General features: G+C 42.1%; 1 protein-coding gene across 2 annotated transcripts in view; it reads left to right on the forward strand.

Annotated features, from left to right (window-relative positions):
- TTC17 (tetratricopeptide repeat domain 17) overlaps nt 1-21,680 on the forward strand; it is a 114,713-nt gene that overhangs the window by 86,151 nt on the left and 6,882 nt on the right. For both annotated transcript variants that reach the window (XM_036763170.1, XM_036763169.1), the window contains 3 exons: nt 9,437-9,696; nt 10,731-10,896; nt 20,513-20,633. In XM_036763170.1, the coding sequence (XP_036619065.1) occupies nt 9,437-9,696; nt 10,731-10,896; nt 20,513-20,633 (547 nt within the window). The remainder of the gene's footprint in view (nt 1-9,436; nt 9,697-10,730; nt 10,897-20,512; nt 20,634-21,680) is intronic.

Raw genomic sequence — 21,680 nt, forward strand, 5'->3', positions numbered from 1 at the left:
GCTGTCTGTTTCTTCCTAGGTAGTGGGCCAGCAGTGAGGGTAAGTTGCCATCCAGTGGATGGTGGTGCCTTGTTTGCAGCCCAGTGTCTTAACAGCTAGACTTTACCTATGTGTGATTAAAAGAGGCAGACAGAATAACATGCATTTCTGCCCCATTATGCTCTTACTAGGAAAAAATAAAACCCAACTAAAGTGGCTATGCTTTAAGCACTTAAGAATAGTAAATTAAAGAAGATTATGAAGCAATTTTTTCTTAAATACAAATATCTAGGTGTCATTAGGCACTTTTCTCACTAATCTTTAATTGTTTTGAATGGTAATCTAACCCTAGCTCTTACTTCTCCTCTTCACAAACACCACCCCACTCACCTCCCGTCCATCCTTCTTTCCAGCTTTTATGAAGCATGTTCATGGGTCGTGGTTCTGGTGTTTGGGGGCTTAAGAGCAGCCTGGCATCAGAAGCCTCTGTAGGCTTTCTGATACAATAAGCTTTAACTCTAAGCACATAAATTCTAACCATCTGTTTGCAGCTTCTAAGGGGAAAAAAATGCCTGTTCGTCTTTCGAAGTCATCAGTTCTCCACCTGTTGCTTCTCTTACCTGAAGTCATGTAAAAAGTTACGTGAATTCAGCAGTTCAGTTCAAGAAGCTTTTATTAAGCCTCCAGTATGGGCCAGGCATTGGGCTTGACAGAAATCAAAGCTATCTCAGCCTCCAAGAGGCTTCCATTCTTCTGCAGAGGACACATCACAGACGTGGATAGGTTTTAAATCCCAGCTCTAAAACCTCTTCCTATCATGATCTTAAGCAAGCCACTACCTTTCTGGGCTTCAGTTTTCTTCATCTCTATGTTGAGTGGTGTCAGACTCAAAGATCTGCAGACTCCTTGTACCTTGAAATCTAAAGTCCTATGATCCTATAAACAAAAAAGTAATTTCAGGGGGAAGAAGGTGGGGTAGGCAGGCTTCGATCCCTAACAGCCTTGGGAATCAGGGAAGGCCTCTTGAAGGAAGCGGCTCTTGAGCTGAGTCTTGGAAGAGAGGAGAGCTAGGGGTTCCCACAGGTCGAAGTGAGAAGGGAAAGCTTTCCAGGTATGGAGCAGAGGCCTGTACAGTGGGGAACAGCCAATTTGGAGGGAACACAGTGCATGAGGGGTCAGTAATACAGAAAGGTGCGAAAATGGAGGTACCTCCATTGGCAGAGATGAAATCCTTTAAAAAAAAAAATCTACCAGCCACCACCAGCTGGCAGTCATTTTTGCTTTTGGCCATATGACAAATTTGTTTCCAGCTTTCCCTGCACCACCCCCTACCACCTCCACACACCTTTTTGATCTATAGCCTGAAATTTGCATACAGTGTGCTTCAATTTTTTCATTAAGCATTCATTAATGTCCAAATCTGCAACTCTTCCTGCCTGCCCTTTACCTCAAGCTGCCTTCTATGGCCCTTTCCAGAGAACCTGACATTCAAAGGACCCTCCTAAACAGAACTTAACGAGGATTCAAAACCAGAGGTTTGTGATGATTTCACTGCAAGAAGTATGCCTCACTTTAAGAAGACTTCCTATATAAAAGCCTGACCTCTCAAACCAGATGAATTAGGGCACGATTTCTTCCCTGTGGGAAATAATTCTTCACTTTAAAAAAAGAATTCAAAACTCCCTTGCTACTCTAAAAATATGATGCAACCTAACAGAAATTCTGTTTGCGCCTGACTTTTCAGGTGGACAGAATGCTGAGCCTTGAATCAGAATTACTTGAATACAAATCGTGCCTCAGACATTTACTGGGTGTGTGACCCTGGGCAAGTCACTTATAACCTCTCTCTGCCTTAGTTTTCTCAACTGTAAAATGCGGGTAATGATAGCACCTACTTCATAAGGATTGTAAAACGCTTAACATGGTGCCTGGCACAGAGTAGGTGCTTAATAAATGCATGTTTATTTTACAAAATGTGGTTTAGTTGAAAGAACATTAAACCTGGAGGCAAAAGTCCTGGGTTTGACTCCCAACATTGATATTTGTTTGCTGTGTGACCTTAGGCAAGACATTTAATCTTTCTGAGCTTTAGTCTTTTCCTTCCCAAAATTGGGATACTGTGGTGGATTTATAAATGAACAGGGGCAGTCTCTCTATTGGTGATCCATGGCTCATGCATCCCCCGTATGCCCACACACAAGCCTACACCTTCTCATCCTGTCTGATTCTTGTCTGTGTAAACTCTTCACAGAAGAGTTCTCTGACCAATGAACTGAAGACCTTCCACTGATTCTTTTTCTATGGTTCTCATTACAGCACAAGGATATTTACCGTTGTCCTTCACCCTCTATACCCACCGGACAGCCTTCTTTTCTAGTCTACTTCTCCATTAATGATGTCTTTGACACCACCTGGTGGTGATGTGTTACAGCCTCCTACAACCACCAAGGGATGGAGATTGGGATTGGATCTGGCATTTCATTGGGCTAGATCAGTGGCTCTCAAACTTTTTGGCCACAGGACCCCTTTACACTCTTAAAAATTATTGAAGACCCCTCCTCCCCAAAGAACTTTGTTTATCCGGGTTATAGCTACCAATATTGAGCAGAATCAAAATTTAAAACTGATGCATTTTTAAAATATGCTTTAATTCATTTTAAAAATAATAAAACTATTGAGTGTTAACATATATATTTTTCATGAAAAATAACTGTCTTCTAAAAACAATTTAGCAAGAGTGGTGTTATTTTTCAGATCTCTTTAATGTCTGGTTTGATAAAAGACAGTTGGATTCTCATATCTACTTTTGCATTCAATCTTTTACAGTGTGTTGTTTTGGCTTAGGTATATAAAGGAAATCTAATCTCACACAGATATGTAGTCGCAACTGAGACTGTTTTAATAAGCAAATAATATCTTAGTGCTATTGTTAAGATAGTTTTGACCTTGAGGACCCCCTAAAGGGTCTTGGGGACTCCTAGGGGTCTGCAGACCACACTTTGAGGAGCATTGATCCAATTAACCCCTGGATGAAGTAACTCCCTCTCTGCCAGCACACATTGGCACCATCTAGTTGCCTAAAGCACTGTGAGGTTAAGAGATTTGCCCAAGGATCGCCAGCTAGAATGTTAGAGGCAGGAGTTGAACCTCTTCCAGGCTGTGCCTCCAGGCAATCTGTCTGTCTACTATATCATTCTCCTTCTCCATCAGAGATAATAATACTTATACTGCCTTCCTCAGTCAGTGTGAGGATCAAGAAAGTACTTTATAATCATAAAAGTGATTAATAAACATGTGGCATTATTATTATTGTAAAGTGCAGATAGGTTGTCATTTCATATTTCTAAAGTACCCTGCCATCTCTCCCCCTCCCTATGAGTCAACGTTTATTATAATGCATGCCAGCATCTTGTACTAGGCACTTGGGGTGGGGTAGTGTGGAAGGTGGGGGAGAGGATGGGGTGAATTAGAAAATAGAAGACTCCCACGTCCCCACCACAAAGTTCTTAGAATCTAGATTTTTAATGTGTGTGTGTGTTATACACATGAATATTTGTACTGGTACATGTACACGCATGTGCACAATACTTGTAGACAGTTAACACATCCACCCCCTACCTGATCACTCTCTGCCAGTCCATTCTGAACTCCACAGACAAACCACCTCCACAAAATTCTCACTGTTCCCATATCATGCCCCTGGCACCAGATCAAATCCCCACGTGAAATCCCTTCCTCCTCTCCTCTACCTCTCCATCATCTGCTCTTCTTTGAAAACCCAGGTTAACGTTTCCTCAGAAGAGCCTTCTCTGACTAAACTTCACTCTTCATCTCTACATTATTATTACTACTAATAATATTATCATTATTCTTGTAGCGCATTCTTAATTCAAACAGAATTTCTGTCTATACGAGGGGTCAGCAAACTACAGCAGCTTTGACCTGGTTTTATATAGCCCAACCAGAGCTAAGAGTGGTTTTTGTATTTTTAAATAAAGTTTTATACATTTAAAACTGTAAAAATTACTCTTAGCTCAGGGCCTTACAGAAACAGACCCGAGGCTAGTGTTTTACCAACCCCTGCTTTATATTCTGCGACATGTACCTGTTTCTTCACCGTATTAAAGCCGGTATCTAGGAGTTTCAGGTAATAATAGCAATAGCCGGCATTTTTTAGGCTTCCAGGGTTTGAAAGGTGCTTTATAAATATCTCATTTCATCCTCACAACAATCCTGGAAGGTAGGTGCTATTTTTATCCCTGTTTTACAGATAGGGAAACTGAGGCAGACAGGTTCAGTGACTTGCCCAGAGTCACACAGTTAAGAAAGGTCTCTGGCAGGATTTAAACCCAACTCTTCCAGACCCCAAGCCTGGCAGCTCTATCTACTGCCCCACCAGCTGCCTCTAACAAATGTTTGTTTGATTAAATTAGACCCTGTCTTCTCCTTCCTTTTTATCTCCTGTCATATCTAGTATGGTGCTCAGCAAGCTGTCCATACTTAATAAATTCCCATTGATTTCATAGAATCAGAACCTCAGGGCTCTGGAAGGGTCGCCTCATCTGGCTCCCCTGGAACGTGGCCTTTGCTTCCAGCATCCCTGACAAGTGGTGCCCAACAGGAAGCTCTCCAGAAACACACTCCATTTTGGAACCCAAATCCACCTCTCTCAAACTTTCCATTGGTCTAGACCCACCTTCTGGGACCAGACTAGGTCTAATCCCTCCCTCATATAACAACCTTTCAATTATTGAAGACATCTGTCCCCTCCCTTTTTTTTTTTTTTAGGGGGAGGCAATTGGGGTTTAGTGACTTGCCCAGGGTCACACAGCTGGTAAGTGTCTGATGTTGAATTTGAACTCAGGTCCTACTGACTCCAGGACCAGTGCTCTATCCACTTGACCACCCCCATTCCAGCTCGTCTAACTAAATTGCCTCTTCTCCAACCTAAATGTCCTCAGTTCCTTCAGCTGCCCTGGTGGCTCTCTTCTGTGCCCATTCTAATTTATCCATGTCCTTACTAAAATGTGATACCAAGAACTGGTCACAGGATGCCTGATGGGGTCTGACCATGGCAGACTGAGGTGGAACTGTCAACCAATCAGTCAATAAACATTGATTTTTTTTTTAACTCAAGTGCAGCATTTTACATTTGTTCCATGCCTACCACAGCACATAGGCACTTAACAAATGCTTACTGATTGGTTAAATTTCCCATATTAGATTTGACCCATTGTTTGGGATCCATTGAGATCATTTTGTGTCCTGGTTCTGTCATCCATTAGTCAAAACCATCAATCTTTGTTCCAGGCCTGAATTTCTCACCCTGACAATGGCAGCAAAATGCAGCTTGAGACACTGTGCTATTTTCTTTTCATGACATCATCCTCAAAGACTAGGGATAGATGGTTGGCAGCACTAATTACTTTCAGCAGCCATCATCAGTTACTTAAATAAATCAGGTGGGAAAGGAAGGAATTGATTTCTGAACCGTGTTATGCAGCAGCTGAGGGGCTTACAGTGAGAATCTTACATCTGATATTCCAAATTTAACACGGAGATCCCTCGATATGTGATGGAGCTCTCTATGGAAAAGATTCCCCTCATCTGCTGCGAGGTTTTGCATGTACTTCAGCATGGTTATCCCCCTGTCATCCTTCTCTCCAGGATGAGAGGGAAAGGTTTCTCTCTGAAGCTGACTGCTCCATGTGTATGCTGGCCTCTATCTTTCCCCATCCTCTCTGGGATGCACTCTGAGTCTCTACCCTGCTGCCCCTTCCCTCCTCCCTGGTTCTGTTACTTACTCACTACCTGTGTGACCTCAGACAAATCTTTCCTAACTTTCCTGGGCCTTGGTTTCCTCATATGTAAGATGAGGTGGTTGGACAAGATGGCCTCTGCGACCCCATCAGCTCCAGACCTATGACCCCCTGAGCCCTTCCTTTCAACTTCCAACATGGTTTGTTCTTTCCCATCTTAAAAAAAAACAAAACCATCCTTTCATTTGATTCCTGGTTCCTCCTTAACTCTCAGCCACCCTCTCTCCTCTCTGTAGCCAAACTCCCTCAATGTGTGGGCTTCATCCACTGCTTCCTTTTCCCATATGCCAAGTAGGTCGTCCTTAGTAACCTTTGAGAACAATTTCAGTAGAAGCCACTCTGTAAGGATTTCCCCAGAACACCTCCTTGCCACATCGATCAGTCTTTTATCAGTCCTCGTCTTCCCCAAGCTTTTGGGAAAATATAATGTTGACAACCCGCCTCCTGGAAAGTGATCTCGTTTGGTTTCTATGAAACTACACTTTGGCACATCTCTTATTTCTCTGACCAGTCCTTATCTTGTTTCTTTGCTAACTCCTCTTCTAATCTGTAATATAGTCATCTGTCTCTGGAGTCAGAGGACCTGGGTTCAGATTTTGTCTCTGAAGCCCAGGGTCCCACAGCTGGTAAGTGTCTGTGGCAGGATTTGAACCCACATCTTTCTGACTCCAAGTCCAATGCTGTATGCTGCCTCTCATAACAATTAACACAGTCTTAGCTAGAAACCACATAATCCAAATACTTAAGTGATGGATTTTATCCTCCTCTCACCCCATTTTGAAGAGAAACATAGTTTGTAAAGTTTCCTCATTTAGAAGCTATTGCTGGCAATGGTTTCTAGAACCCCTCCATGGCAAATGGAGAACCCGACCTCAGCATCCTGTGCCGGAACAGACTGGAGCAGAGCTTAGCCAACAGCACGTGCTCAGATCAGTGTGGTGCCTGGAGGGACAGAAAGAGTATCCATTAGCTAGCCCCGTGGAAACAAGGCAAACAAACCTGCTGCTTCCTCACCCCCTCCCAGGATTGCTTAAAGTGCTTTGAGATCACCAGGAGGCTCCTTCCTTACCCATGCTCCCCCTACCACTCAGTTAAATCAGCCTTTACTCAGTAGTGCAAATGTCATCCCTCTGTTAAAGCAGATGAAAAGACTTTGAGGCTTAGAGAGATTGAGCATTGGCTCCAGTCCCACAACAGAGCTGGGATCCATCCCACATCTCCTGATGCTGAAGCTGGGGCTCTTTCCACCATGCCTCACTGCCTCTCCAGACCTGGGCAAGGGGAGGGAGAGAGAGGGCACAGACAGAAGGCCCCTTCCTAGCAGCCATCTATCTGTCCTCAGAAATCCTCTGCTATTTTGGAGCCCATGTGATCCCCTGTTCCCCAAGTCTGGGCCAGGGTGGGATTATTAGAGCTGAGTAAAGATGGGCAGAAGCAAAGTTTTCAACCACAACCTTTAGCTGTCTAACTTTGAGCCCCTAAAAGATCATTCTCTTCCTTAACTATGAGGAACCCCCGGTGTCAGCAGGGCCCCGCTACAGCTTTAACCTCTTGGAACTAATTCAATGAAGTTCTTTGTAGCAGAGCAGTATCAGTGCTATCCAGCTAGTCATTATCCACCATGCCAGGCTGCCAGGGTGGTGACCCCCCATCTTGGCTCTGGCATTGAGCCCAGGGCCAGGCAAGAGCATCTCCAGGCACAGAACACAGTAGTGACTGCAGGGCCTGAGCCCTGGGCGCACTCCCACCTCCCTGGGAAACTAAATGGAAACGATGTATTCTTAAGACTTCTGGCTCATCCGCCTTAATGCTGGAAGTCAGAGGCAAGGTTTCAGTAATCCTGACTCCCAGGGCCCTGGCACCATCTTTGCCTGACACCATCCCTGGCAAGCACAGGTGGTCCCCCTCCAACAGACATCCATCATAATCCTTCTTTCAGGAATTGCCATGCTTGAAAATATTCACCACCCCATGGCCAGCCTTTTGTTCCTTAGAGAAAATATGCAGGCTGTTACCGGTTTGAGATATCTCTAAAGCACTTAGCACAGTGTCTGGCACATAGTAGGCACTCAATGAATGTTCATTCCCTCCCTTACCAGACTGACACAGAAGCCTTTCTATCCTGGTAGGACCTGCTGTCTCACAGCATACTGGATAGAGGACTAGGTCTGGAGTTAGTAAGACTTGGGCTCAGATCTCACCATGATTTGTGACTTTGGGAAATCACTGAAGCCCTCTGAGCCTTGGCTCAGTAAAACAGGGATAATAATAGCACCTGCCTCCCGGGGTTATGAGGATCAAATGGGAAAATGTGGGTAAAGTATTTTGTGATACTTTCTGTGTGATATGAATGCCAGCTGTCATCATGAAGGACAAGGGGAATCTGGTCGGGACCTGGAGCTTCTCTGACATGGAGAGCTCTCAGATGAGAAGACCGCCCCCATGAATGCAGGTTGGCCCATTCTCTACCTATTGTAGCCACAGAGGATTGCTCAGAGCACTGAGAGGTAAAGTAGCTTGCATCAGGCAGCTGGAACTCAGGTATTCCTGGCTCTGAGCCTGGCCCTTCATCCCTGGCACTGCCCCTACATCCCTGAACCGTTGCTCTAGCTGTGGTTATGAGTGGAGCTTGCCAGGGCTGGAGCTCCTCTGGCATTGCCTTTGGAAACACAGGGGCACCTCCATCCCACCAACAAGGATCAGAGGAAAGGTTTTCTATTTAAATTAAATAGCAAAGACACATTTTTTTCAGCCCCTGCTCTGTGGAAGGCACTATTCTAGGTGTTATGGGTGTGCAAAGGACTGTTAAACAGAGTCCCAGACCTCCAGGAGCTCACCATTTAGTGGAACACAACCTGTCAACATATGAAAAGTTAGACCTCGAAGGGCTTTACAAATACCAGGTTAGCCATTGTCACCAGCCAAAAGCAAGATGGAGCTGGAAGAGATACTATGAGCCATGCTTCGTAAAGAACATTGTTCCCAGATCTTACTTACTGATTGACCTGCTCCCACTTGGAACTGAGTAGGATGCCTCTAAGCCACCATCAGTAAAGTTTAAAGTGGTTTTTCTTCCCCATTTTGTTAGGATGTCTTTAAAGTGATACGCGCTCTCTCTCTCTCTCTCTCTCTCTCTCTCTCTCTCTCTCTCTCTCTCTCTCTTTTTCTCCTGCTCCCTCTCTCTCTTCTTCCCCTCCCTCTCTTTTTTCTCCCTCTTCCTTTCCTCTTCCCCCACACCCACCCCCATTTCTCCTCCTCCCTCCCCCACTTCTCTCTGACTCCCTTTTAACTAACAGCATATGTTTGCAAAATAGCTGACCAGGTTAGCGTTTTGGACTGTAGCTATAGGATAGGGCAAAGCTGAACAGCCCATACAAGAATCAAACTCATGGCCTTGGCCTGCTTTGCACAGGATTCTAACCCCCTACCCTAGACTAATCAGAATTGTAACTGGAGCGCACTGCACCAGCATAATGTAATCTGGTATCCATGAGCAATCCATCAGGACCCCAGCAGAATCAGAAGTTCTGGGGTGGCCCATCACTTCTCCAGCCACCTGACAACAGGTGCATGTTACAGAGATATGTCACAGGCATCATGTCCAGTTGGGTAATAATTTGCCGGCCCTTGGGTTTCAGGTACGGTGGTTGCAGAAAGCAATGGCTCTGATGGGTTGGAGAGTTTGAGTGATGCCCAGATGTCAGAAGAGATGTTGGCTCTGGTGGATGAATTTGAAAATGCATGGCCTCTGGAAGCCTTTGAAGGGGCGCTAGAGGTCAAAGGGCGACGAATGGACTTGCAGGGGATACGGGTACTGAAGAAAGGCCTTCAGGATGGAGTAGCCAGCTCTTCCTGCTTTGGCGACTGTGGAGATGATGACGACGACGAGACAGAGTGGGTAAGAAGCAGCCAAGTTGACGTCCTAATGTCCAAGGCCAGGTCTTGTCTGGGGGTGATGATATGTAGAGTTTGAGAGTTCCATTGTGGGGTGGCTCCCTTGTGTTTAAAATAGAATAACTTTCAAGATGGCATGCTATCTCTGCACGAATCACTTGATGTCTCAGTATACGTCTTATACGATCCTCTTAGCTCTCAACAAAGAGTAAAAATGAGACACACGAGGTCGGGAAAATGTGTGATCTCAGTTAGGGAGGCAGAACATTTGAGCTGTAGGAGCAGGAAGCCTTAAAGTTTAACTTTGCACTTTGAGACTGCCTGGAGGCATAAGAAAAAAGAAAAAAAAGAGCAAAGAGAAAGGAGACCCCTGGGGCAGAGTGCACACCTCTAGAGACTGGTTCCCTAGGTGGTTTTCCTCTTGTAGCTACTTGTGTCCTCAGGGTTGTGTGTCCCTAGGAAAATCCAGTACATCTAGCCCTTCTGAAAGCTGCCTGAGTTCTTACAAACGGCCAGGCAGGGATGGTCCTATGTCGCAAGGTCAGGGACAGCGGTGTCCTTGATAACGTCTCCTGAGCCTTTCCCCATTCTCTTGGACATGGTTTTATTGGAGGTCATGGGACTCCGCTGGCATTGCCTTTAGAAATCCAAGGGCACCTCCATCCCATCAGGAGGGATCAGAGGACATTTTCTATTTAAAGTATATAAATGAAATTCAAACTTGGGTTAACTTTCAGGAAGATTATAGATACCTAGATATCTTCATCTTTGTTCTGTTCAGGCTGTTGCTGAGATCCCCTTTTGAGGGATCTTTTTGATTCTGAGAGATTTTGAGAGCTTTTGCTCATTTCAGTGAATATTTTCTCTTTAGTGTTCTTAGTGAAATAAACAATGGGCAGTTGTTCAGATTTCACAGGCCTTGCTTTATTGCCTGAGTATCCTGCTTTCAGTGGAGTTATTCTAAGGTCAGGTGTCCACCACCCACCCATGAGACCCTGAACCCTCGATCTCATTTTTCCTTATGTTTTCTCCTCTTAGATCACATTCCAGGTCAAACGTTTAAAGAAACCCAAAGTAGAAAGCTCGGACGCTCAGGAACCTCCTGGGAAAAACAATGAGGAACAGATTCAGGCGGAAAATGAGCACCATTTTCAAAAGACTCTGGAAATTAGTGGCCCCAAGATACCAGCCCCTGGACCACAAGGTAAAAACATCTACATTTTCTAGGACTCAGGTCTCATCCATCTTTATTGTCCAAAGCAGCCATCACAGGACAAGGTAGGACTTGAAAGATTTCAGGCTATGGGAACAAGGGTTAACTGAGCAGACAGCTAGGTTTTTAAAAAAAAAGCTCAGTTCTGTATCTACATGCATTTCCACCATTGTATTGTTTGTCTGTGTTTAGCATCCTCTTTCTCTTGGACCAAAAGACAAGTTGATTTTCTTTTCCCATTAAGTGCTGTGTTTTTTCCCATTCCTCCAGATTATTCTCTTCTTGTCCCCACAAACTGAAATAATACTTTTTCTTTTATTCTCTGCTTTTTCAAATCTGTCAATTAGTCAGTCAATAAACATTTATAAATACCTACTCTGTGCCAGGCAACGTGCTAATTACTGGGAATACCAAGAAAGGCAGACTCCCTGTCCTCAGGGAGCCTACAGTCTAATGGGAGAGACAACATGTAAACACCTTTGTACAAACAGGGTAAATTGAAGGTAATGAACAGAGGGAAGGTGCTAAAATTAAGGCAGGGGGCTGGGGGGAGATCCCACTCATTCTTAAGCCAGTTGTCGTATGATAGAGTTGCCTTAGGAAAGATTATCTTTGTCTTTCAAAAGATACCTTTACTAAATTAGATTTAGCACCGTCAAATAACTCCGCTATATTTTGTTTGAGTTTTGCTTAGAAATATTCTATTTGGCAGGGGAGAAAAAATATCGTTTTAGGTATTTGGTAATGACAATATGAAGATACAGGAAAGTGATGAGTTTGGATTAAGAAAAAAAGTCCAAAAGATGGGAAGATAGTGATAACAACCGAAGAATTTTATACCTAGAAGGAGATTATCCATTTCGACCCCTCCTTTTTACAAATAAGAAAATTGATGTCCAGGTTGATCAGGTGAATTCTTTAGGTCATGGAGCTAACTGGTGAGAGGGGGGACCAGAACCCAGATCTCCTAATAGCCAGTATCAGTTATTGTCCACTGTACTGAGTGACAAAAACAAGTATGAAGGAGTGACATCCAGGAGCCGACATAAAAGAAGGATGTGTACTTGTATTAGTTGTACTGAAAAGGAAAGCTGAAGCCCCCAGAAATGAGGTGGGATTTGCCAAAATGCCAAAGACAGCAAAAAAGGAATGAGGGGACAGAGTGAGTCAGGAATGCCATGCCCTAAGACAAGGGACAAGAGAAAGGCAGCCCCACTCCTTCACCCCACTTTGGGGAAGATGGTTCAATATCAACTCCAAATTTAGTTCTACTTTCTCCACAGAGGAAACAGATATTCAGAGTACAAACAATATATCATTAAGATGAATTTGAAAGCAAAGATAGAGAAATAGATAATTTTTAAAAGCATCAAGTGAGTTAAATGAGTTAAAGTCTCTTGGCTCAAATGTATTTGTAAGTGTGCCTGTGGAATCACCATCAATTGAAAAATCATGATGAATGGAAAGAGGGAAAGGTAGATTTTAGAAACTACAGATTGGCAAACTGGGCATTGATCTCTTCAAAGAAGGGATAGGATTTAGAAAAGATTACTGAACAAATGGCTTTAAGAACTTGGAGGACAGGAAGGGTGACCATTAATCTCTACAATGAGTTCACTAAAACAAGCCATTTCTAATATTTATCCTGTACTGTAGTAGGACAGAGAGGACTAGAGAGGTAGGGAACTGTGGTTATAGACTGCTGTCTAGAGTGCCAGAGAATTTTCTTAACTGGAAAAAATTTCGGGTTAGGAGTGTGGTGTACAAGAATAAAAGCATTAAAACTTTTTTTTTGATAAGTCGTGCTAAACTAACCATATTTTCATTTTTTTTCTCTTGATTTAGGACTTTTCAAATGTTAAACATACCAATGCCATTAGCTATATGCTTTGATTTCAGTAAGACATTTCACCATTTCTTGACACCCTTAAAAATATGTGATATTGGTGGTAGTGGTGTGTTTGCAATTGGCAGAGCAAGCTTACCCATCAGTGTCCTCAAGTAGGAAGGTGTCCAGTGGTATGTCAGTGGGTTCTGTGCTTGACAGTATCTTCTTTAACATTTTTAATCAGGGAGTTGGGTGAAAAAAGAAAGCTCATTTTGCTTTGTTTTTTTTTTTCTATTTCTTACTCATCTCTTCCTATTTTCTTTTTTATTAATTTATTTATTTTTAGTTTTAATTTACAACATTCAGTTCCACAAGTTTTTGAATTTCAGACTTTCTCCCCCTGCCCACCCAAGATGGCATGCCATCCAATACAGGTTCTACATATACTTTCACACCAAATGTATTTTCACAATAGTCAGGTTGTAAAGAATGATGACCAGTGGAATGAACCACGAGAAAGAAGAAACAAAACAGAAACGCAAACAAACAAAAGAAAGAGAGCAAATAGTTTGCTTCAGTCTGCATTCAGACTCCATAACTCTTTCTCTGGATGTGAATCACAGAAAGTTTATTTTTCAAATGTGCAGAATTCACAAAGCTGAGAATAATAATTTTTTTTAGTTATGAATATAACAGACTTTATATTTATTTCCCTTCCCCTTACAACTTACAAAACCAACATACAAAACCTGACAGTTTTCATCACTGGATGTCAAACATGCTGTTAAATATCCCAGTGCACAGGATTGTAAATTTTTTACTTTAGATTTCAATAGCTTTACATGAATAGACTATCAATGAGAATTTTGTTTTCAAGCAAAAGTGGAATTATTAAAACAATCCAAAAAGTGAAGAGAACAGCAAAGAGCATGTAGCTGACAGATAGCCACCCACCCTAAAACCCATTAAATATTTTCCACTCAGGAGGAAGATCATTCTTGAGGGTTAGAGGCAAAAAATAATAGTTGTATTTGGTGAGTTCAGTGCTGGGGAATACTGAGGCAATTGACTGATGATAGTCAGCCTGATGCTAACCATAGAAAGGTCTATTATTTTCCAGTACATAATAAACAATGCCACCAGAAGGAGTCTAGAAAGCATAATTAAAGAGAATGAATTCTTGTGTCAGATGCTAAAAGCCTTAAGGGACAGAGGTAATGACTTCACCATTGCCACCATGGAAGACAAAGGCTTTGGAAGAGAGGTGAAAATCTGGGAAGTGATTAACTAGTTACAAATATGGAGTGTAAAGCTGGGATGTGTATTTCCCAACTGAGGCTAAAAATATAGGAATAGTGGATTTTTGCCAAGGATAGGAAGGGAAGATAGTGAGCACACTTATGAGTTCAAATCACAAGGTCTAGAGGAACTGCATCATAGAGTCCTGAAATAACTAGCAGATACAATTGCTGAGCGATCAGCAGTGATCTTTTGAAAAATACAAAGAACAAGAGAAATGACATAGTACTAGAGAAGGGCAAATTTCTCAATTTTTATTTTAAAAAAAGGAAGAAAATGGAATCTAGAAACCAAGTTAGTGTGCTTGACTTTGGCAAAATTCTAGATTGTGTTATTAAAGATGTGGTTGGGGGCAGCTAGGTGGTGCAGTGAGTAGAGCACCGGCCCTGGAGTCAGGAAGACCTGAGTTCAAATCCGGCCTCAGACAATTGACACTTACTAGCTGTGTGACCTTGGGCAAGTCACTTAAACCCAATTGCCCTTCCCCCCTCCAAAAGAAAAAAAAATTAGAGCCATAAAGATGTGGTTGATTAGCATCTAGCAAAGGAAGCAGTGATCCCAGGGAACCAGCATGACTCTATCAAAAAGAGGTCATGCCAGACAAACCTATTTTTTCTTTTTTGATAAGGTTTTAAACTGGTAGATCAGGGAAATGTTAAATGTATAGCATAACTAGATTTTAGTAGAGCATTTGACAAAAAGTCCATCGTTATCCTTGTGGAAGACATGGGGGATATGGGAAAGATGGTTATCTAGTTAGATGTTTCCAAAATTGGTGGAATGGTTAGACCCCACAGAGCAGTCATTAATGACTTGAAGTCAACTTGGAAGGAGGTAGAGTGTGGCACGATTCTGTCATTGGCCCTGTGCTGATTAATAGTTAACACTTTTGGCAGTGACTTGGATAAAGGTATAAAGGACATGTTTATCAAATTTTCAGATGATAACCACTGGGTAGGAATAGCTAACACACTGAACAGCAGAATCAGGGTCTAAAAGATTTTAGTAGGCAACAACAGAGATGGACCTAATAAGAAAATTTAGTGGGAATTAATGTCTTACAATTGGATTCAAAAAATCAACTTTTTCAAATATTTTAAATTTATGGAATTTATGGAAATTTATGGAATTTTTAAATTTAAAATTTTTAAATTTAATTTTAATTTAAATTTTAAATATTTTAAATTTATGGAATAAAGTGAGCATTTCCATAACATAGCACAATAAAAAATGATGATTGCACATGAAACTGCAAATCTATGCACAACTTGCTATTCCTTTCAAATATACAACAAATTTATCATGTAAATTTCTTTTTTTTCTTCACTCCCTTCCCCTGTCCTAGAGATGGCTGCCATTAGAAACAAATAGGTGTATATATATATATATATATATATATATGTAAAATTATTCTATACATCTATTTATCAGTTCTTTATCTGGATGAAGATAGTCTTTCTTTGTATGTCTTTTATAGTTAATTTGGGTATTTATAATAGACAAAATAACTTACTTAAAGTCATTCTTAAAACAATATTGCTGTTACTGTATACAATGTTCTCTTGGTTCTGCTCATTTTACTCTTCACTATTTCATGCTGGTCTTTCCATGTTTTTCTAAAGTCATCGAGCTCATCATTTCTTATAGCACAGTAGTATTCCATCACAATCACAGACCACAACTCATTCAGCCCTTTCTCCAATTGATGGGCATCAATTTAAGGAAAAATCCATTTATACCAATACTTTCAAGTGTTTTTAATAGAAATTAGTGTTGTATTTTCTCAAAAGCTTTTTTCTGTATCTATGGAGATAGTCATGTGATTTTTTTCATTTCTACTTCCTCAACACATTCAGGACTGTGATGATAAAATCTGAAAGATGGTGACTCCACTGTCCCTGGTGACAAAAGGAGTTTATTATAAAAATTTCTGCAGATCTTTTCTATTTTCTGTCTTTTTGTTGTCCTTCCATTTTCATCCTTAAATGCCTTGGGGCGGGGGGGGGGGGGTGGAGGAGTGCTACTTGGTTGTGCCTTTCCCCAAGCTTTCTTTAAGTATATTTTTCCTTCCATTGTTTTTCCATTTTGCAAGCCAATACAGTTCACAATCTTCTGTCATCCTGCTCTGTAAAGGAGGTCATATTCTAAGTCATTTTTGCATTTGGCAGCCATCTCTCTCTGCTTGGGAAAGAAATCAAGTGTTTGCTGGCCAAGGTGATTTCTAAGCTCTAGGTTTCCTCATTATAGCAATTGATTTACATCAATTAAACTTCCATTAAAAATTGTTGTAATCATTGTTGGCTTCCATTTCTCAATCTGTGTCTCATATTTTGGTTGCCTATTGAAACATTCTTAACATTTCTCTAGCTCAGGTTGTAGTTGTTGAAATTCCACGCCATGTTTTTTCCCTGGTGTTGCATAGGAGCTAAAAGAAGTAATGCCATCTTAGGCATAATGTCCAGAATGAGGCAGGGTTGAGCTATGCTGCATTTTGCCCTAGACAAAGCATATCTGGAGTATTGTGTTAAGTTCTGGGCAGTGCCACATTTTAAGGAAACAAAACTATAAGCTGGAAATGGAGCAGGGGACAAAGACTAGAATGCTGAAAGTCCCCAACATCATGCCATGTGAGGATTAGTCAAAGGAAGTGAGTGTGCTTAGTTTGGAAAAGAGATGACTACTCACTGAGATTTGCTAAATGTAGTTTTCGTGGGGGATAATTATTAGCTTTGTTCAGCTTGGCCTTACAGAGCAGAACAAGGAATAATAGTGGAATGGCTAGAAGTTTCAGAGAAACAGATTTAGACTTGATACAAGGAAAACTTTCCTAAAAATGAGAGCTGTGTGATCATGGAAGATATCACCTCCAAAGGGAATGGATCTCCAATCTCATCCCCCCAGAAGGTCTTCGAGCTAGAGCAAGATGACCACCTGTCTGGTATGTTGTAGAGAGGATTCTTGCTCAGGTATGACTTAGAAGTTCCACCTAACACTGATTCCATAAAAATCTATGAAATCAGACTTGAAGCCTCAGGACTGAGATCTGTCCTCTCACAGGATCATCTATGGCCATTTCCAGAAGATATTCTGGGCTTATTTCCTGTTCCCTTTGTTGTTTGATCGAAGTCTTTGGCTTACCCTTCCCCCTCCCCACCCCCAGGCCAGCTGTCTGTCCAGTATGTCATACTGCCTCTTTTATTTGAAAAATAGTTATATATGTATATGTTTGTGTGTCTATGTTATGTGTGTGTGTGTGTGTGTGTGTGTGTACAAGACATAATCCTTAGTCTGTAGAATATATGTGTTTGTATCTTTGTGTTTTTGCATGTTAATTTACAGACCCTCTTATAAAAACGCCCCAGCACTGACCCCCCTCCCCCCACCTACCCACAGGACGGTAACCATTGTCTTATGTAGTTAATGCTCCAATTGCACAAAGACAATTGATTTTGAAATGACTTCTCCATTAATAATTTGTGGTTTCCTGTTTGTTGATAGTTTTCATTTTTTGTGATGCTATCCAGTGCCTGTCAGGTTCAGTATCTTCAAATTCTCTTATTAAAGGATATGTTCTGTATAACCTATATCGAATTGCTTGCCATCTCAGGGAGGAGGGAGGTAAGAGAAGGAGGGAGAAACTTTGGAACTCAAAAATTTTTAAAAATAATGTTAAAATTGTCTTCACATGTAATTGGGGAAAAAAATGAAATATGTAATTTTAAAAAAAAATTTTAAAGAATTAAGCTATCAGGAAAAAAAAAGAAAACCACATTAACATTTTTTAAAATGATATGTTCATAACACGAAGGTCTGAGGCTTTTGAATCCTTTCTCTTTCATTTCTAAATCCTGAACTAGATTTTTTGGTGTTTTTATTGCTGTCATCCCCATATGCATCTTGAGCATAGAAGTCACTAAATATCAGTAAATGTTGATCATTATTAGAATTTTCTTCAAATCTTCATAAGAATTTCTCAAATTCTTCATCCTTTGTATCAAATGTTGGTACATAAGCTGACATTTTCTTTGTGATGGTCCATTTGCTTGTCACCCATTGAACAAGCATTTATTTTTAAGTGCTTACTATGTCAGGAACACTGTGCTAAGTCTAGGGATTCAAAAAAAAGGTAAAAACAGGTCTGCCTTCAAGGAGTTTGCATTCATATGCTCATTATGAGCCCCCCAAGGAGAAAAGATCAAGTGCCCTGTGAAATGATATTTCTTCTAACCTTTGAGCACAGGATGAAACCATGTCCTCCAATTCTTTCATCCAGAAGAACCTTGATCTGCCCTTTCAATTAAGCTCTACATTTGTTATATCTTCTGGGCTTATTTACAATGACAGTGTCAACATGGCTGTTATTTACTTCCTGCAAAAGGCTAGTCATTCATGGATTGATGGATGGCCCAAAAAAATCCCTAATAAATTGGGCAGGTATAAGATGTAGGAGAATTGAATTAACAGCAGTTCATATAGTAAAGACCTGACAGTTTTAGATGACCACAGGTCCATATGAGCCAATGATAGATGGAGCTTATTAAAATTAATGACGCTTCATTCATAAGACTATTGTTTCTAAATCTGGAGTCCCATTAAGTTGAGTGGAGAAAAAAATTACATCTTCATTTTCACTAGCCTCCAACTGAAGTTTAGCATTTTAATCAGTTATTTTAAAACGTTATTCTGAGGAGTCCATAGGTTTCACCAAACAACCCAAAGGGTCCACAACACAGAAAAAGTAAAGAACTCCAGTCCTAGACCAAGGGAGATGATGGGTCTCTTGTACTCTCAGCTGATCAGACCACATCCAGAATACTGCATTCCTATTGGGACGCCACATTTTAAGAGGCACATTGATAAATAAGAGACTTGTTGGCTAAATCCAGTGGCAGTCTTCCTCCTCCTTGATCACTTGGTCTTGTTTGGTGCTAATGAGCCCTCACGGGCCCTGGGTGGTCTCTCCTTTGTGGGTTGTTGTGATATCACTCTCTCTTACTTCTCCTTCTCCCTATCTGAACACTCCTTTGCTGGATCTCCATCCATGTGCTAATCCTAACATGCATGGCTGTACCCCATGGGTGAGAATCTCATCTTTGTGCACATGGCTCCCCAATCTCCATATTCAGATCTCCTTTCTTAGATGAACACCAGTCACACATCATAGAATTACAGACACAGAAATAGAAGGGACCAAAGTCCATCAAATGCAAACCTCTCATCTTACAGATAAGGAAACTGAGACCTAGAAAAGTTTGAGGGTTAACCCAAGGTCATATGGGAAGTAAGCATCACAGGTAGGAATTGGACCCACCTGCTGTATCCCTAGGACCCAGTGCCATCTTGCTTCCCACCAACTTCCAGCTGTTCACATCCCCCTAAATGTCACACAGGCATCACAGATTCAGTGCATCCAGACACGACTCAGTATCTTTCCCCATGACCCCAGCCCTCTTCTGAATCCCCCTCTTTTTGTCCAGGATACCCCCATCCTTCCAGATATACAGGTCTACAGCTTCAGAGTTATCATCAGCTCTTCCCCTTCCCCCACCCTCTTTCCGCACTGCCGGTGAAGCATGTCACAGTGGATGGGGCAGTCACGTACATGAAGCCTGGAAAGGTGGGCTGAAGGCAAACTGTGCAGGGCCTTAGGGGCCAAGCTGTGGAGGTTGTATTTAATGCTCCAGGCAAAAGGGGCCACCAGAATTTCTTAAGCTGAGCGCATAGTAGAGAAGACAGTGGGGTGAGAGGCTGGTCCCATTTGGGCTTTAGGAAAATTATCGAAGTCTGAATCCATATGCGATCTGCCCATGCTCCCTTTACTCCCCTCCCCCCAATCCTTGTCCACTGTAACAACATGGGAATATTCACAAGTGTTTACAGTAAGCAAGGTATAATTCACAAGGCCAAAGGCTTGCTTTCCACCCATCTCATTTGAATTCCTTCATATTCTTGTGTTTTTCATTGGAATTCCTTTCAGGAAAGGCCTGATTCTTTTATTTGTTCACACCATGACCTATGGAAAATACCCTGGCCTCCCAAAATGGTTCCAGTGAGAGGTATTAATACTCTTCATTTGAAAGCCTCATTACCTCCCACTGCACTGTATTTCTTTAGAGAAATACCTTCCTGTAGCCAAAGCTAGGGTTGCTTTAAATATGATTCATTCCCTGCCCCAAACACACATACCCATGGCCCTCAGCTGGAGAAAGAAGGTTGGATTTGGAGCCAGAGGCCCTGGGTTCAAATCCTTGCTCTGCCTCTTATTATACCTATGTGATCCTGGATAGGTCACTGTCATTGGACAACCTTTACTCTTGGCTCTCCACCCAAGATTTGGTTAGAGGTCCAGATGGTGGAGATTCAGAAGAGCCTTCTCCTCCACAGCCTGCCAGCTGGGTCTGAAACAATCCCTAAGAACCAGCTCACTCTGGTCTTGCTCCTTGACAGAGGTATTGACTTGTCTCATCTGTCTTCTCCCAGGCAAAAAGCATGATTACGAAAGCCTGGGCTGGCCAAGCCCTGATGAGTGTGTAAAGCTCCGTCGGGTGGAACTCACCACTGTGGCTAGCACCTGGCTCGCTGTCTCAGCCAAAAACATTGAGTGAGTATCACACCATGACCACCGTCACATTTGGCTGTTCCAGTCAGTAGGCCCCAGGGATGGCAGTCCTCACTAGGGGCCACCAGAAGATCCACTGCTTCTGTGATTACTAGCCTAGGGGCACCCATGCACAGATGAACACAGTGAAGACACTGCCCCAGAAATCTCCGTTGGTCTCCGGGGGTGATGCTAAGTCCTTCCTCTTATAATCCCTCACAGACTGACCTGAAGCAGTAGAAAAACTTCCTTGAATCTTACCGAAGGTCAGATCCTGCCTTGTAGGAAGCACAGAGCTAGGCATTTTTGCTGACTTAAGGCAGTTGATAGAACAGCAAATACTGTTCCAAAAACTCATGCTCACTGATCTACAAAACATATTTGATTATATTAATGCTTAGTACACTGTTTCTAAAGCTAGAGATGTGTCTCTTCATTCATCTAACTGTGTGCAACCACTGTGCTAGGCATGGGGGTTACCAGTCAACAAGCATTAATTAAGTACCTACTGTGTGCCAGACACTGTGCTGAGTGCTGGGGCTATAAAGGAAAACAAAAAACCAGTGCCTGCCCTCAAAGAGCTTACATTTTAATGGTAGAAACATGTACATAAATAGATATGTACAAGATACACACAGCACAGAGACAAGGAGGCACCAGCAGCTAGGGAGACTAGGAAATGTCTTGAAGGAAATAAGGGGATTGAGAAGGGAATATATTTGGGTTTTCTTGGCAAAGATACTGGAGTGGTTTGCTATTTCCTTCTTCAGCTCATTTATAAATGAGGAAACTGAGGCAGACAGGTTTAAGTTACTTGCCCAGGGTCACACAGCTAGTAAGTGTCTGAGGTTGGATTTGAACTCAGGAGGATGAGTCTTCCTGACTCCAGGCTCTGCACTCTATGCACTATAATGCCCCCCAGCTGCCCCTTATAGTTATGTCACCTGAGGGCAAAAGGATTCCTTCCTTACCTCTTGGTGCCTGGCTCCCTGGAGGCAGGCTCTATGTTGTGACTGAGGGGGAAGGCATCCCCTTGTGATGATCTCCCAT

This window comes from Trichosurus vulpecula, chromosome 6, assembly GCF_011100635.1.
Source record: "Trichosurus vulpecula isolate mTriVul1 chromosome 6, mTriVul1.pri, whole genome shotgun sequence".
In the NCBI taxonomy this organism is placed as follows: Eukaryota; Metazoa; Chordata; class Mammalia; order Diprotodontia; family Phalangeridae; genus Trichosurus; species Trichosurus vulpecula.